This window comes from Telmatherina bonti, assembly GCF_933228915.1.
Source record: "Telmatherina bonti genome assembly, chromosome: 8".
Classification (NCBI taxonomy): Eukaryota; Metazoa; Chordata; class Actinopteri; order Atheriniformes; family Telmatherinidae; genus Telmatherina; species Telmatherina bonti.
In genome coordinates, this window is record NC_136626.1 from 7,466,075 (window position 1) to 7,483,323 (window position 17,249).

A 17,249-nucleotide genomic window follows, 5' to 3' on the forward strand; every position below is an offset into this window, starting at 1 on the left:
AGAGTAAAATGAAGACCTGATCTGATTTGTTTTACACGTTTCCATCTCATCAGTTTAAAATGACAAAAATAAAAAGCTGGAAATTTAAGAAGCTTCATCAACTCATCACTTCGGTTTTACTGATATCAGAAAACAGCTTTGCATAAACCCAGAGCTGCTGTTTCTCTCATTTTCTGGTCTGTGCTAATCTAAGCCTGTTTTTTATGACGCGGCAGAATCGATCACATCACCGTCAGAAAGCAAAGATTCTCATTTTGTCAGAGTGTGAGCGATTTTAAATGCCTGTTGGAGCCCAAAAACAGAGCCCAATGGACCTGCACATGGCAAACATGAAACCGAAAGGCTTGTAAGACTGAAGGCAGAAGAGAAATGCAGATAGAATGCAATAATAAGGACTGAACACACACACACACACACACACACACACACACACACACACGGTAATGACATCAGAGACCTTGTGATTGTCTGTCCTTTGTGTCAGAGTGAAATTCTGAAATGTAAATGATGGCGGCTCAGTGAAGGATGGCCGGAGGCGACCGCCGCCCCGCGATAATGACCCCATTAAGACGCTGATTGCATTTGAATAACGCTGCAGCCACAGAGACCGCTGCCATTTAAAATCCAGCGTTGCAATAATTAAAGTTTTGAGCTCGAGCTTCTCTGTCACAGGCATGCAGTGGAGATTTTATACGCTGTTGGTATGAAAACATCTGCTCCTCCATTCTCAGCTCATCATTAAACGGTGAAACGGACTCGCTGGGTGGTCTTCATGCATGTCCTGCTTGTTTAAAGCGAAGTTTGTTCCATAAACCTGCAGGCAGATATGAGCGGACTGCGTTGTGTCACAGCGACACTCTGCAGCCACACTGACCTCTTCAGTCTCCTCTGTGCCCTTCTGGGAGTAAACTTTAAATGATGTAGGAGTCTAAAGGCCACCCAGCTGATCTGTGTTCTGGAAATACTTTCCTTTTTTCCTGATAACGTCTAAAACAAAAAGAGAGCTGAAGATAATACAGAACTATAGAGGAGGACAGGAAGAAACACTTACCAGGTTTGCTCCTGTTTTCCATGCATCTCTTCTCCAACACACTTGGATCAAATGAATCTCATCACACGGCCTCTGCAGAGCTGAGACGTTTGATTCTGTTGTGTTGGAGAAAGTTCTGTCTCTCAGCTTAGGGTTGACATGCTGGTACGTCGGCTACAGACGTCACTACGGCGTGCCAGACACCGTCCATCCACCATCAACCCTGCCCTCCATGTGCATCAGAGGCTGCTGGTGGTGGATCCTTCCCCACGTCAAACCCAACATGGCGGTTTATGACAAGCTGCATTTTGATTTTATTTACGTCCCTTTAGTATAAATGTGACAAAGTGGCATTAAAATAATGTAATATTTTATGTTTATGGGTTTTTAAGTGGTTAATGAAAATCCTGTAGGCCAGAAATGTTTTCAGTTTTGAGGAACCGTTAAATAAAAAGAAATAAAAAGTCAAATTGCCTCAAAATGAAAACATAAATCTACAAAGGGAAATCCCAGTTGCTAGGCGAGGGGGCTGGAGCACAATGGCATGGTTAGGCCGTCTCATTTCGCCAGCGTAGGTTAGAACTAACTCTAGTCTATGCAGGCAGTGTTCTCTGAAGCACGTGGACCCTAAATTAGCCAAGCCAACTTTATTTATAAAGCACTTTCTGACAGCCACTGCTCAACAAAGTGCTAAACATAACACAATTAACATATTAAAACATAAAACAATAAAACAGAAAACAATAAAATGGTCAAATTTACCATAAAAAAAACCATAAAAAATAAAAATTAAACAAATAAAAACAATAAAAGCAATAAAAGCAAACTCATTCTGGGTAAAATGCCAGTGAAAATATTTAAGACTGCTGCATAAAGTTTCTCAAACTTGACTTCTGCTGAGGTCAGACCACCACCAGGCAGCTCATTTCCAGCCTGTGCTGCTCCTACATCCATCTTACATGGATCCACTGTCAGAATCCAGATCCATTGATAATGAATTGGCTTTATTGTGATGTTTGTTGCACGTTTGTTCTCTTGCAGTGATGAAAAGTGTTGTTGGGAACTTTTCCTGGAGTTTCTCACCATTTATGTGGAGTTATGTGCAGATATACTGATAATGGTCCGATCTCGCAGTGAGGAAGAATCTTTCACAACAGTCAGATGCTGATCCGGACCACTCCCAACATGTTATGGGATCTAAATTAGACCAAGACCCGTTCTCAGAGGAACATCATGGAATTCTGTCCAGCAGTTTTGGTCAAAAGTGACAGACAGACGTAAACATGCAACCTCATTGGGGAGGTAATTATGTGTGCCAAGTGGTCAAGGAAGGGGTTTAAATGCAGAAATAAAGGTTCAGTGTGGAAAAGACTCGACAAGGACTGAGGAAGATCCAGCAAGAAGCAACCAAACCAGTGTGGAATAAATAAAGAGGGAGGTAATTACTAACAGGGAGCAGGTGTGGGAATCAGGACCAGAAGATCAGGTGCAAAACGGAAACAAAGTCCTGAACCTGAAGTAAAAAATCTGTAGAAACAGACTGAGGAAACAACAGAAATCCAACAGGATTTTTCTCTTTTCAGGTCTTTAAAACTGAGTTTTTATATTCCAGCATGTTTTTGTCCACATCTAAAATTACAATCTAGTAAAACAGTTTGCCAACAAATTCCTCAGAATGCTGTTTTATTTGCCTGTTGAGGAATTTTGTGAAACTGTCCCAGGAGGAGCGTGAAGATGGCGTCTTTCTCTGCAGACATTTACTGTCCCTGTTCTACAAACCCAAATTAGAAAGAGTTAGGACGGCATGGGAAAGTCTTTCTTAGGCTTTTCTGTCGTTGCAGGAATCCAAGATATTTAATGTTTTGTCTCATTAACTTTGTTTAATTTAGTAAAATACATTTAAAGTTTAATGTACTGAAATTCCTGCAGATGCCTGGAATACTTTAAATATGGACAGAAAAATATGTCAGTTTCTTCTCTTCTTATAAATATTCTTTTGAAACTGTTAAATTATTTGAATTATCTCACACACATGCTATATGAGTGAGTGTGTGTGTGTGAGAGATAATATGAGTGTCCAGATTATTGGCAAGCCAGCTAATGAGACACTCATTGATTCAGGTGTGTTACCTGTAAAACCTGCTGCTGGAGGACCAGGGTGAAGAAACACTGGTGTAAACTTCTTTGTGCTGCTCTTCAGTGTGAAAAGCCTGATTTAAATTTTGAATTGACTTGATTTTTGTTTCTCAAATGTCACTATGTCAGCTGTCAAACCACGTCATTATTATTTTCTTTATCGCGAGTCTTCATGCACCTCAAGCCAAGTTTAGCTTTTTATATCCCATTTCATGTACAAGAAAAGTGAAAGTGCTTCTCATAAAAGCATTTAAGGCAGGGCAGGAGATGTTTTCCAGGAGTATTATCTACAATATTACTTTGAAATAGCTACATTAGCTAGCATACAGACAGTGGTTTCCAAACTTTTTGAACCATGACTCCCAAAGATAACATGACTCCATCAATATATCATATCCCAGATTTAGATGAATTTAGACTTTTACAGTGACCTGGGCGGCTGTAGCTCAGGAGGAAGAGTAGTCGTCGTTCAACTGGGAAAGCTGGGACTTCCATTCCAGGCTTTCCCTGACGACATGCTGAAGTGTCCTGAGGCAAGACACTGAACCCCAGGCTGCCCCCCAGATATGCCTATGGGGGTATGAGTGTGTAGTATGAGTGTGAATGTGACAAATAACGCGCTCTGAGTGGTCGGTATGACAAGTCCATTTCATCTGGCCCCCTGAAATGATCTTGGGACCACCCTTTAGTTTGGAGCCCGGTCTGGACTGTGGCATGGACTCTGGTCTAGTCTCTGGTCTGGACTCTGATCTGGTCTCTGGTCTGGACTTTGGACTCTGGTCTGGAGTCTGGTCTGGTCTCTGGTCTGGACTCTGATCTGGTCTCTGGTCTGGACTTTGGACTCTGGTCTGGAGTCTGGTCTGGTCTCTGGTCTGGACTCTGATCTGGTCTCTGGTCTGGACTTTGGACTCTGGTCTGGAGTCTGGTCTCTGGTCTGGAGTCTGGTCTCTGGTCTGGACTCTAGTCTGGACTCTGATTTGGACTAGTAGACTTGAGTCTTTGGATCTAAGAGCCCTGGATTTTAAAATCTATCCTGTGGCTGACTGGAAACCAGTATAAACTGGGACCCGGTGTAAAATGTTAATACTGGTGTGATATGTTCAGACTTCTTAGTTCTAGTTAAACCTCCAGCAGCAGCATCTGGATGAGCTGAGAATGTTTAGGATGTCCTATTAAAAAATGATTCCAGTGATCCAGTCTGCTAGAGAAGAATGATGGAGTAGTTTCTACTGGCCTTACTGGGAAACTAAACCTTTTATTCAGGTGATGCTTCGGATGGTTAAAAGCTTCTTAGTGAAGCTTTGATGTGGCTGCTGAAAGTCACATCTGAGTCCATCAACACTGTGAGGTTCCAGATCTGGTCGCTGAGTCTCCAGGTTCCAGACCTGGTTGCCGAGTCTCCAGGTTCCAGACCTGATCGTTGAATCTCCAGGTTCCAGACCTGGTTGCCGAGTCTCCAGGTTCCAGACCTGGTTGCCGAGTCTCCAGGTTCCAGACCTGGTTGCTAAGTCTCCAGGTTCCAGACCTGGTTGCCGAGTCTCCAGGTTCCAGATCTGGTCGCCGAGTCTCCAGGTACCAGACCTGATTGCCGAATCTCCAGGTTCCAGACCTGGTCGCCGAGTCTCCAGGTTCCAGACTAGGTAGCCAGGTTCCAGACCTGGTTGGTGGTTTTATGAGCCTGGGTCTCCAGGTTCCAGACCTGATCGCCAAGTCTCCAGGTTCCAGATCTGGTCGCCGAGTCTCCAGGTACCAGACCTGATTGCCGAATCTCCAGGTTCCAGACCTGGTCGCAGAGTCTCCAGGTTCCAGACTAGGTAGCCAGGTTCCAGACCTGGTTGGTGGTTTTATGAGCCTGGGTCTCCAGGTTCCAGACCTGATCGCCAAGTCTCCAGGTTCCAGATCTGGTCGCCGAGTCTCCAGGTACCAGACCTGATTGCAGAATCTCCAGGTTCCAGACTAGGTAGCCAGGTTCCAGACCTGGTTGGTGGTTTTATGAGCCTGGGTCTCCAGGTTCCAGACCTGATCGCCAAGTCTCCAGGTTCCAGACCTGGTCGCCGGGTTTCCAGGTTCCAGACCTGGTTGCCGAGTCTCCAGGTTCCAGACTAGGTAGTCAGGTTCCAGGCCTGGTTGGTGGTTTTATGAGCCTGGGTCTCCAGGTTCCAGACCTGATCGCCGAGTCTCCAGATTCCAGACCTGGTCGCCGAGTCTCCAGGTTCCAGACCTGGTCGCCGAGTCTCCAGGTTCCAGACCTGATCGCCAAGTCTCCAGATTCCAGACCTGGTCGCCGAGTCTCCAGGTTCCAGACCTGGTCGCCGAGTCTCCAGGTTCCAGACCTGGTCGCCGAGTCTCCAGGTTCCAGACCTGGTTGTTGAGTCTCCAGGTTTCAGATCTGGTCGCCGAGTCTCCAGGTACCAGACCTGATTGCCGAGTCTCCAGGTTCCAGACCTGGTTGTTGAGTCTCCAGGTTCCAGATCTGGTCGCCGAGTCTCCAGGTTCCAGACCTGGTTGTTGAGTCTCCAGGTTTCAGATCTGGTCGCCGAGTCTCCAGGTACCAGAACTGATTGCCGAGTCTCCAGGTTCCAGACCTGGTTGTTGAGTCTCCAGGTTCCAGATCTGGTCACCGAGTCTCCAGGTACCAGACCTGATTGCCGAATCTCCAGGTTCCAGACCTGGTTGCTTAGTCTCCAGATTTTATACCTGGTCGCAGAGTCTCCAGGTTCCAGACTAGGTAGCCAGGTTCCAGACCTCGTTGGTGGTTTTATGAGCCTGGGTCTCCAGGTTCCAGACCTGATCGCCAAGTGTCCAGGTTCCAGACCTGGTCGCCGGGTTTCCAGGTTCCAGACCTGGTTGCCGAGTCTCCAGGTTCCAGACTAGGTAGTCAGGTTCCAGACCTGGTTGGTGGTTTTATGAGCCTGGGTCTCCAGGTTCCAGACCTGGTCGCAGAGTCTCCAGGTTCCAGACCTGGTTGTTGAGTCTCCAGGTTCCAGACCTGGTCGCAGAGTCTCCAGGTTCCAGACCTGGTTGTTGAGTCTCCAGGTTCCAGACCTGGTTGTTGAGTCTCCAGGTTCCAGACCTGGTCGCCGAGTCTCCAGGTTCCAGACCTGGTTGTTGAGTCTCCAGGTTCCAGACCTGGTCGCAGAGTCTCCAGGTTCCAGACCTGGTTGTTGAGTCTCCAGGTTCCAGACCTGGTTGTTGAGTCTCCAGGTTCCAGACCTGGTCGCCGAGTCTCCAGGTTCCAGACCTGGTCGCCGAGTCTCCAGGTTTCAGACCTAGTGGCCAGGTTGCAGGCCTGGTGGGCGAGTCTACTGGTTTCAGACCTGGTTGCTGAGTCTCCAGCTGTTTACCAACCCAGACCCTCGTCTCTTACTACCAAACAGAATCGTCTCAGTTTTGTCTTCATTGAATTGTAGAAAATTTTCTCATCCACATGTTTATTTGCTCCAAACACAGTAAATCTGCTGGACTGCCGTCGTCTGGTAATAAACACACATAAAGTTGTGTGTCGTCTGCATAACTATGATAATTCATGTTGAAGTTTTTTAGCATTTCACCCAAAGAAAAAATATACAAGCTAAAGGCCTGAGGATTGACCCCTGGGGGACTCCACAAGTCATGGCTGCTCGTCCAAGTGGTCTGAAAGTTCACATTGCAAAAAATACATGTTTTATTTGTCAAATTCTTTAAAAAAAAAAAATCACAAAAATTAATTAATATTAACACATAAAGTTTACATTTTTAGATGTTGTGTGGAAAAAAGAGTGAAATCAGGCAAATTAATGGATGAAATTGTGAGTCAGATTCATGAACTTCATGTCAATATTTTGGTTTGTCTTATTGTAAAAAAGAAACTCCAGCAAATGGTATAAAAAAACAAGCAACAAACAGCAGGGAGGAGGTCGGTTTCATGAGTCGAGTCAACAGCTTCCCAAACAAATCTAGTCCCAACCAGTGTCAATGTGCCGTTCCAGTACAGCTGAAAACACTTTGCAGTTGCTGCTTCGTCGGACAGCAAACTGCAGCAAGCAGCAGAGGTGAGCAGCCGCGTTCATCTACATATTTACACATCCCAAAGCACTAAACGGGACAAGAGTGTGGAATTACAATTAAGCCACTTTAAGGCATGAAGGGATTATTTTCACTGGAGAGAATTTGTTAACGTGTAATTTTAATGAATGGAGGGTTTTTAGAGGTTTATTTCATGCCTGCAGAAAGACTCTAAAAACGGTAAACAGGTAGAACAAACTGCTGCACTTACATCTTTACAAGCTGCAGTCTAATTGGAAGATGCATAAATTTGGGTCATTTTTTTTTACTCCTCATTTTTAAGACTGCAACTCATCACATTTCAGAAATAATTACGCCATGCAGATTACTGATGAATTTACATTTCTATAAGGATCTTATATACATGAGATGCAAGGAGAGCGTTGCGTTTGCAGGATGAAAAGTCCCTCAATTATCCTGTGTTACTCTGGCAAAATATATCCTGCAAAGTCCACAACTGCAGATATGTGGTTTTTATAAAAGGAAAAAATGCACCTTGGAAGTTAAAGCTCAAAATCTCGAGGTGGTGTGGCTCATCCACCCACAAAGAGTTGGTGGTTGGTTCCTAAGGCTCTCCCAGCTGTGTGAAAAACATGCGGAAAGAAACTCTTTCTTTGGCTGAGGTTAAATATGTAGAGTCCAAGCTGTAGGGAAGCTGCTGTATTTTGACAAAGATGTGAGCTCCATGCCCACATTTGCATTTACATTTTAGAGCCTGAGCTCAGTGCAGGCAGACCCAAAAAAAATACCCGTGGTTAAGATGTTAATATTTAAATAACGGGTCCAGATAGAGAGAGCGTGTGGTTTTGGATGCTAAACAGTTTGCATAAGAAGATACGCAACAATGGGCCTTTGTAGAAGCAAAAACTATGATGCAAATTTTACAAATATGACCAAACACAATATTCCCCACCCCAGTTATTTATTCTGCAGGACAGATTTTTTTCCCAGCCGCAACAGAAATGGTGGAGAAGATGTTGCTTGCAGCAGAATAAACAGGAAAACATGAATGTGGCAACCAAAAATTACATATAAAGTATAAACTTGTCAAGTAATTAAGCATACTTAAAGATGATTTCTAGTTTTTAATTGTAGTTTTATGTATTATTACCAGAAAAAAACAGTCCTGTCTTATGGTCTGCTTGCATTCATGACAATAAAACTTCTTCTGATAATAGTTTAAAATAAAAACTAGTTCTACAGCATGATAGTCATCTTGTTCTCTCCATATGTGGCTTTTTCTCAACATAAACACGATAAAAAGGGGTGTGTGAACAGACCAGTATGAGGAAAACCTCCACCATCATCAGTAGCTGTTATTACCAGAATATACGTTGGGACTAAGGCCGGGCGATACCAGAATTATTCCAGTCCATATCATACCATTTAGTTAAAGAATGATACTTCTTACCCTGCAGTTCCTCAGTGTGCATTGTGATCTTTGTTGCCAGGGAAACGTGGAAAATAAATGAAACTCAGTGACATGAATACTTAAAAGAAATGCTTTTAAACCAAAAATAAATTATCCCGATGAGCAAACTAAACAAAAATAAATAGTTTTAAAATGATAAACTACAAGATTATTGACAGAAAATAAATAAAAAAAATTAAATTTATAAAAGTAATGAGGAATACGTTTTAACAGAATGCACAATAGTCATGTGTTAAACCCGAAAAATATCAAACCTCATCATCCCTAACAGGATCATCGTGACGTCTGATAGGCTGCCCTGATCATGTGACTGAGAAGGAACACACTGTTGCTAGGGTTCACGTGCAATTTTATGGCCTAAAACAAAAAAAAACATGAAACAAAATGACAGGTTTTTATCAACATAGTGGTGTCTTCTTTTCCCAAAAAGGATCAAATGTGACGTTATGGCTGGCAGATATTGAAGTATGGACTCCAGATTATCACTGCGCCCATCCCTAGTTCGGACTTCATCTCACCTGCTGATGTTCTGATGCTGTTTGCTTAGAAGCAGGCCACCTCTTTGAACCAGCTCTGCAACTCTTCAGGACTCTGGTGGATGTTTAGAAGAACTGAGGACAGAACGGCGATACCGTGGGAATGAGACCGCTCTGGACAGGCTCATTAGCCTCTCACGTCGAGCGATAAAGCAGCTTCCGATGTTAATAACAGTTAAATCACAACTTCCTATCAGATTTACTGTGACACAGCTGAAGAGTGACTGACAAACACAACGTGGACCTTCCTGACAGCACACGGAATGAACAATGGAAACAAGTGGCTAATGCAGAAGGAAGCGGAGGTGGAGGAGATTACTGTCAGCGCTGACATGGGGTGATGGAGGAGGGATGTTGTGAGCTCAGAGCAGGCAGGATGCTGCTGGGTTATGATGGATGCTAACTTCTCCAAACAGACTCAAGTCCAGCGTAACTGGACAGAACGGGTCTTCTGACCTGTCAGGTTATGTGTCCACTGAATGCAAAACGTAAATGATGTTTTTTTTCAAGCAAAATATCTTTTTAAATATTAAGTTTTTATGGCCGCTTTTAACCACTTCTCGCTTTTTTTTTTCATTTCTTTTCTGTAAATCTAGTTTTTCAGTTTTATTTGATTGACTGACCTGCTTTTATTCACTCAGATTTATGCATTTATTTTTATATATTTCATCTTTTTTTTTTATCTTTATGTATTTATGTCATGAATTTATTTAATAGTACTTTATGGACCCTGTCGTGAACTGGCAACCTGTCCAGGGTTTACCTTACTATCGCCCAACGATTGCTGGGATAGACTCCAGCAGATGCTTCACTGGAGCACGCGGTTATGCAGACGGATGGATGGATATGAATGCTTATTTAATTAAAGCATCAAATTGTATCAGATCTTTTGGATTCAGTCCTGCGTTCTGCGTTTACAGCAGTAGAAAAATCTCCCTTTGGAAGGAAATAAAAAGAACAAGAAGTACAGCGTCAACAAGCATCATCACAAGATGAATTCTTCAGGTGTATGAAATCATTTCTGCAGCTTATAGTTGTAGAATATGTCCAAAAGCGGCACTTCCTGTAAGTGGAACAAACCCTCATTAAAACAAACACCTGTCTATAACGAGAAGCGGCTGCAGGACTGAGAGGTTCAGGAGACACTTTGTCCCCACAGACAGGAGACTGTCCAACTAGCTTATGATGAGGAATTATTCACTCCTGCACAGAGTGCTGTAGAGGTGGACATGATTCCTGGAGCGGTCATGCGTGGTGTTTTTCCACATAGTGGGGAAGTTTTTATTTTTTTAAACCAGGTTTTTCTTGTTTTTACCTGTTTTTTGCTTCTCTTTTAAGACTCGTGTTATTTTCACTGTCATTTTAACATAGAAAGATAAAAAGATCAGTGTTTTTCATGACTGCATGCAGGAAAGGGTTAATATTTCACATATGGACAAACATGCATTTGACCCCGTAAAGCAGGATTCACCTCCAGCTCGAGGGCTGTCGCCCTGCAGGTATCAGATGTTCCGCTGCAACACACCTGATGGCTCATTAACAGACTTGTGCAGAAGTTGACAAGAAGCTGTTTTTTTAATCAGGTGTGTTGCAGCAGGGAAACATTCAGTACCTGCAGGTGATCCCTGTTCTAAAGCCTGAACTTATTCACAGATTTATAAAAACTAAATAAATGCAGAAAAAGTCAGGGAAAAATAACAAAACTAAAAACTGAAATAAAATGAAATATATTTACAGAAGAAATACATAAACAAAAACTTCATGAAAATAAATCATCTTCAAATAAGCAAAAAAATAAAAAACAATTAAAAAGTGGTTCATAAATGCATTTAAGACAGGAGGAATTAAAGGGTTAACGCAAACACACCAACACACACACACCAACACACACATATGGATGTTTTGTCAGCAGGACTCTGGCAGATGCCGGCTGCTTCGTGTTAATCCTGCACTCTGCAGGTCGCAGGTCAAACTCAGCCGTAGCGTCTCCATCTGTCCAACAGGTAGGTGTCTCACCTGGCTGGGTTCACACGGTGCAGACACACCTCACCCCCCACCACCCCTCCCCTGCACTTACAGAGCAATCACCAGATCATTTCTCATCCCACCGCAGAGCAGAAAGATGATGACGTGCAGGAGGCGAGAATTTTCCCAGGTTCATGTGAATTATTACGTCATGTGACTTTACCAAAGAGACACAGCTTCATGTAGCTTTCTGCATGTTTATGCATGTTTATGCAGCTTCCTGGCCTTCGTGCTCTTATGAAGGCGTGAAAGAAAACTAAAATGTAAAGAAGTTTTGACATCAGATATCCGGACCTAAAGAGGAAGTCCGATGTTTCTCCTGCAGGGGGATGATTACTGTTTAGAGGGTTTTATCCCAGCAGGGAACTTCTAATTTTCAGTCTTCACAGCAGGAGAGCATCGAGGATGAGTGTCGAACAAAGCTTCACTTTCACCTTCATGCTCCAAAGACACAGAGGTGTGAGGAAACTGGATGATTAAAAGCTCATTTAAACAAACTTTTTATACAAGAACATCAGCTTTAAATTGGTTTCGTGTGCTTATGTTTCTTTTTTCTGAAACGATGTTTGCATGCTTCAGTTTGCTACGGTGTGGTTTTATCGTAAGTGGACTTGTCTCTGCTCTTCAGACGGAGGCCATCCACCCAGACTGTGCTCTGGTGGTGCAGCACATGAAGGCTGAAGAAGAATGCTACCAGATACTGAAGCAGGAGAAGAACAACCGCTCTGCTAAGACAGGTCGGTGTGCACTGCAGCACAGTTTTATAGGATGTTTTACAGGAGGGGAACATTCCTGTTGGGAGACAATAACCAGATGATCCCCACAGGGATCAACTGGTTATTGTGTGGAAGCAATTCATTCATACCTACGCTGATTTATCAGGTGGAGAACGACAGTCTGAGTTTCTATAAACTGAAGAAAACCCAAATAACAAGATGGAGAATACTGAGAATGTAAACTGAAAAAGAACTTGCAATAGTGACTGTTTTTTCTGGCTGACTTCATTTTGTTTGACTGTTCGCAGCTCTCTGATGTAGAAAATGTAGTTTTTACCGTCTTGTTGTAAAACACATGGATGTCCCAGGATAGGATGGGTCTTGAAGTGAAACATATGTTGCAGTAGAATCTCTGGGAACTTTTCTGCATCAGTGCTGCAGGTCGGTGCAGCGTCTGCAGTGATGTGGACTCGTCATCAGTCTGCCAATAAGGCTCTCGATGTAACAATAGATCTACGTTCCTACCTTCACCTGCAGTCACCTGCTGTCCATACTGACGGAAGAAACAAGATGGTGAATACAAGCGGCTGAAGAGAGTTTCCCAGCAGGTCAGCTTTTACTTAGAGATCCACATCGAGAGGACTCCGAAGAGCATCTGGTTAAGATGCTGCTGGACGTGTTCCTGGTGAGCTGTTCGGGACACGGCCCACTGGGAGGAGACTCCAGGGAAGACCAAGGACATGCTGGAGGGACGATGTGTCTCAGATGGTCTGGGAACACTGGGAACACTGGGAACACTGGATCAGATTCTCCCAGACAAACCGGACGAAGTGGAAAATATTCTGGGCTTCCCTGCTAGGTGGCTGCCTGACCTGACAACCCCGTACCATCACAGGACCCCGATCCGACCCCTTACCATCCAAGTAGCAACCTCTGGTCGTTAAAAGTGAAGCCGATGCGGAAGTGCCAAAAACTGCAGTTCCCCCTTCATCCACTAGGGGCTGCAAAACAGAGCAAATCCCCATAGACTCCCATGTTAAAAAGACCAACTTCACAGCAGGAATAAACATGTTTACAGCAGGAATAAACATGTTTACAGCAGAAATAAACATGTTTACAGCAGGAATAAACATCTTTACAGCAGAAATAAACATGTTTACAGCAGAAATAAACATGTTTACAGCAGAAATATACATGTTTACAGCAGAAATAAACATGTTTACAGCAGAAATAAACATGTTTACAGCAGAAATAAACATGTTTACAGCAGGAATAAACATGTTTACAGCAGAAATAAACATGTTTACAGCAGGAATAAACATAATACAGCAGAAATAAACATGTTTACAGCAGAAATAAACATGTTTACAGCAGAAATAAACATGTTTACAGCAGGAATAAACATGTTTACAGCAGAAATAAACATGTTTACAGCAGGAATAAACATAATACAGCAGAAATAAACATGTTTACAGCAGGAATAAACATGTTTACAACAGGAATAAACATGTTTACAACAGGAATAAACATGTTTACAGCAGGAATAAACATGTTTCCAGCAGGAATAAACATGTTTACAGCAGGAATAAACATGTTTACAGCAGAAATAAACATGTTTACAGCCTGGTACAAAAATCCACTTTAGGTTTAATAGGTCAGGTTTACCTTCATGACAACTGTGGGGGGAGTGGATTTTTTCATAACTCCTCAGTTTATAAGTAATTTCATTTCAAAATTTAGCATAACTTTTGATTGACAGGTACCCGATCTCCCATTTAACGAAGGAGGAATGTAGAATAACAACAGTTTTTAGCCGGTTAACAATGTGACTTTGCTTTAGCCCGTTTACCTCTGTTAGCTGATTCGCTTCTGTTAGCTCCGGGTTATCTCGGTTATCTCTTAGCTACAATCATCCACCCCGACGCTCACAGCCCCCCTCTCAGCTCCACTTCTTTGCCCATATTTGTATTTTCCGGGTCAGATGACACGCGTGACGCTGCCAAGATGGTGATGGTAGGAACCGCCCACCGAGCTTCAATTCAGCTCTTCAGAAACCTACGGGTGACGTCACGGAGGCTCCGCCCATCTTTTATATACAGTCTATGATACCGTCACAGAACCCTGATCTGGATCACAATCATTTTTATTATCACATATTCCACATAATTAGACTTTTAATCTAATAATTGTCTTCAAACGTGGAGAAAACAAGGAATAAAACACTTTTGTTATATCTGTAAGGATGATCAGATTTACAATAAGCAAACATTTTCTCACCCGTGTAGTCTGATTGTGGAAAACTTGTGATCAACCGCTTATAAAAGGTTCAACAGACTGCAGAAGAACTCCAGATCGAGTGGAACTCACCTTCATCTCCGGTGACGAACACCAGTAAACACTTCAGTTGCGACATTGAAAAGCGGAACTCAAAGAGAAGCCTGCAGAGCTTTGAGGGTTTAATAATAAGTTTTCTATTTAACTTGCATCTCCACATCCAAAGAGCATTTACTAACTTTATTTATTTATTTTCTAAACATCCTTAGAGGATATAATCATTTGAACTACTTCAGCAATCCCCGGCCTAAAAGGAAAAAAACATCTTAAAAACGTCCTTCTCCTCGGCGTCACCTTCATTTAGGGCCATCAGAAGCGTTTCTTCAGCTTGTTAAGTCGTGTCACTTTGTAAAATTACAGCCATTAACAACAGTTGGCTTGCTCCTGGGTTTGCGTGTGACATGAATATTACGGTGCCGCATAAATCCAAATGTCACGTCTCTTTTAAGATAATTGAAGGCTGAAGGGTCACTTTTCCCCACCAGACTCCTACGTCAGTTGGTGTTAAAGACCTCTCTGGTGAAAGTCAAACTCTAAACCTTGTTATTGTGCCTACAAATAATGATTGAGTGTGAAAATATGGCTGAATATTTCTGCCTTTGGACTTTTAATTACAGGATTTCATGCGTCATATGAGGCAAGCAGGGATTCACGTGCAACAAAGTTATAAATAATTACTTCTAACTTGCAGAATGAGACAAAAACACATAAAATAAAGGCAACTTCGTCCACTGATCTTTTTATAATTGATGCATTTCCTTCCTTCCTGGTTCCACCTCACTCAGTTTATCCTCCCCCTCTAACCCCAGCTGAACCGGATCAACCAGATGAACACACACCTGCTTCAGTCTCATCGTCCCCATCGGCCCGCTCACACCTCCACAGCATTCACCAGTCTGTTGTCAAACTCCTGTTCCTCATTCCCTCCTGAGACCATTAGCTGGAGTCTTTCCTCAAAGCTGTAACATTTGTAGCTGAATTAGTCCAATATTACATCTTACTGTCGCCAACCAGAGGGGTTCGCAAACTCTTCCATGCCAAAGACCCCCAACAGCGCTAGCTTCTGGCTGGGGACCCCCAAATCCGCAGACAATGATACACAAATATGGAAAGAAACATCAGCTTTTGCAACTTGTTTTCTCAGAGCGATGACTCCACTGATCTTCCCGGTCTTTGCAGCCGCTCCATCCAAGCAGACCCCCACACAACGAGTCCAGTTCGACCAGTTAGACTCTATGGAATCGTCCAAACCTAGAAAATGTCTTTCCCAGTGGATCGTCTTTAAAGTGCTTTAAAAATAATATTTCCTCCGCAAATATTTCCTGGGAAATAAATCTAATGTTGCTCCTGCTTGGATAAATCTATGCTCTCCTCCAGCTGAAGTGCGAAGTGTTTGCAGGTTCTCAGCTGCTCTAAAAGCTGAGCAGATTGTCCCGGTTGTGATGATGCCTTCAGGGCCCACTCGGGCGCAGGGTTAGGTATGAAGAAACGCTCTTCTCTACGTCTGACTAAGGGTTTAAATGGCCTCTGCTGGATGTTTGGTATCAAATAATGCTGAATGTTTTAAACTCTAGTTTGAGAGTCTCCAGACAGATGATGCATTTTGGGAAACCCCGTTCATCTTTCTGTATTCCTGTAAATCCATATGTTGCATCATATGTTTGGATTTCAGTTGGCTGTGACTTCTTGGATCCCATTTTTTGCTAGCTAGCTGCATGCTAACTTAAGAAACAGAGCAGGTTTTACACGTCATCATGCTGAACTTTCTGCAGTAGCCTCTAATTTCCTGAGGCTCCCACCTACCCCCGGTGCCCCCCCCCCCCCCCCCCCCACCCCCCCCCCCCCCCCCCCCCCCCCCACCCAGGGTGTCACGGCCTCTATGGTGAAAATCACAAGTGTTACACAAATCATAGTGTGACAGATAGTGACGAATTTATTGGCATAATAAGAATATTTAAATTAAATTCACAGCATTGATGAAGGAAAATGTCTTTTTAGAGGCTTAATGGGAGGAAAAGTGTTTTGAAACAATCAGAGCTTCGGTGGGAAACGTCAGGAGCCGAGGAGAAAGTCAGGAAGTTTTCATCTGCATGCAAACTGATTCATGCTTTCCTCACTGAGAAAGTCATGACCACTGGAGACCTGACCCCAAGGAGGGAGAAAATATGCAGCGTTTTCAGGTGGGGATGAATATTCTGCTTCCTGAAGAAGGGAAGTTCAAGCTTGGAGAAAAGAATTTATTTCAAATCAGTTAAACCAAGTTAAGTCTTAAAGGGGAAAATAGAGTCAGCCAGTTAATCAGCAGGGAAATCCACACGCGTGATGTGTGTTCAAACCGAAAAGCAAATTTAGATGGAGATGTGTGGATTAAATGTAATCTGTACTTTCTTTTTCTCCTTCTGTGGCTGCAGACAGCTGCACTGATTTTCACATGTTATATGACGGGTGGTCTGGAGCCACTCAGATGACCAGTCCTCCATTTGGACGTGCTCATAGAAAACCTGGGTTGATCAGATCACATAAGGACCATGTTCAATAAACACACATTATTTAAATGTTGACAACTATCACACTTCACATGGTCATGAAGTGACAGACATGCACAGAGGAAGACGTGGCATGCATCACAGTACAGCTAGAAATATGGCTGCTACACGCGCTAGCATGTCTTCCGTGCATTGTTTGCATTGGATCTTACAGCGTTCTGTCTCCTCTGGAGCTGCGTTGTGACGTCTGTCTCACTTCAATAAAAAACATCATATATGGTTCTGATTTAGGACCAGATGTGGAGTCGACCTGATATAAAATATCAGATTTGTGTTGCTCAGACTGAAATAAAATGATCACATTTGGGTGACTTATGGAAAAAAAAGTGGGATTTGAGTCACTCTTGCCTGCAGAGCCTAACCGTAGACATGCTGAATGAAAAGTCATTTGTGCTTCTGCTCCACGCGTTACACTCTTCAGCCTGAACAGCCGCTGATCCCTCAGTCAGG

At 43.2% G+C, this 17,249-nt stretch overlaps 1 protein-coding gene across 1 annotated transcript in view; it reads left to right on the forward strand.

The window, feature by feature from the left end:
- ghrhrb (growth hormone releasing hormone receptor b) overlaps positions 1-17,249 on the forward strand; it is a gene marked incomplete at both ends in the record, with an annotated part of 57,376 nt that overhangs the window by 7,416 nt on the left and 32,711 nt on the right. The window contains one exon of the mRNA XM_079245178.1: positions 11,832-11,940. Within this exon, the coding sequence (XP_079101304.1) occupies positions 11,832-11,940 (109 nt within the window). The remainder of the gene's footprint in view (positions 1-11,831; positions 11,941-17,249) is intronic.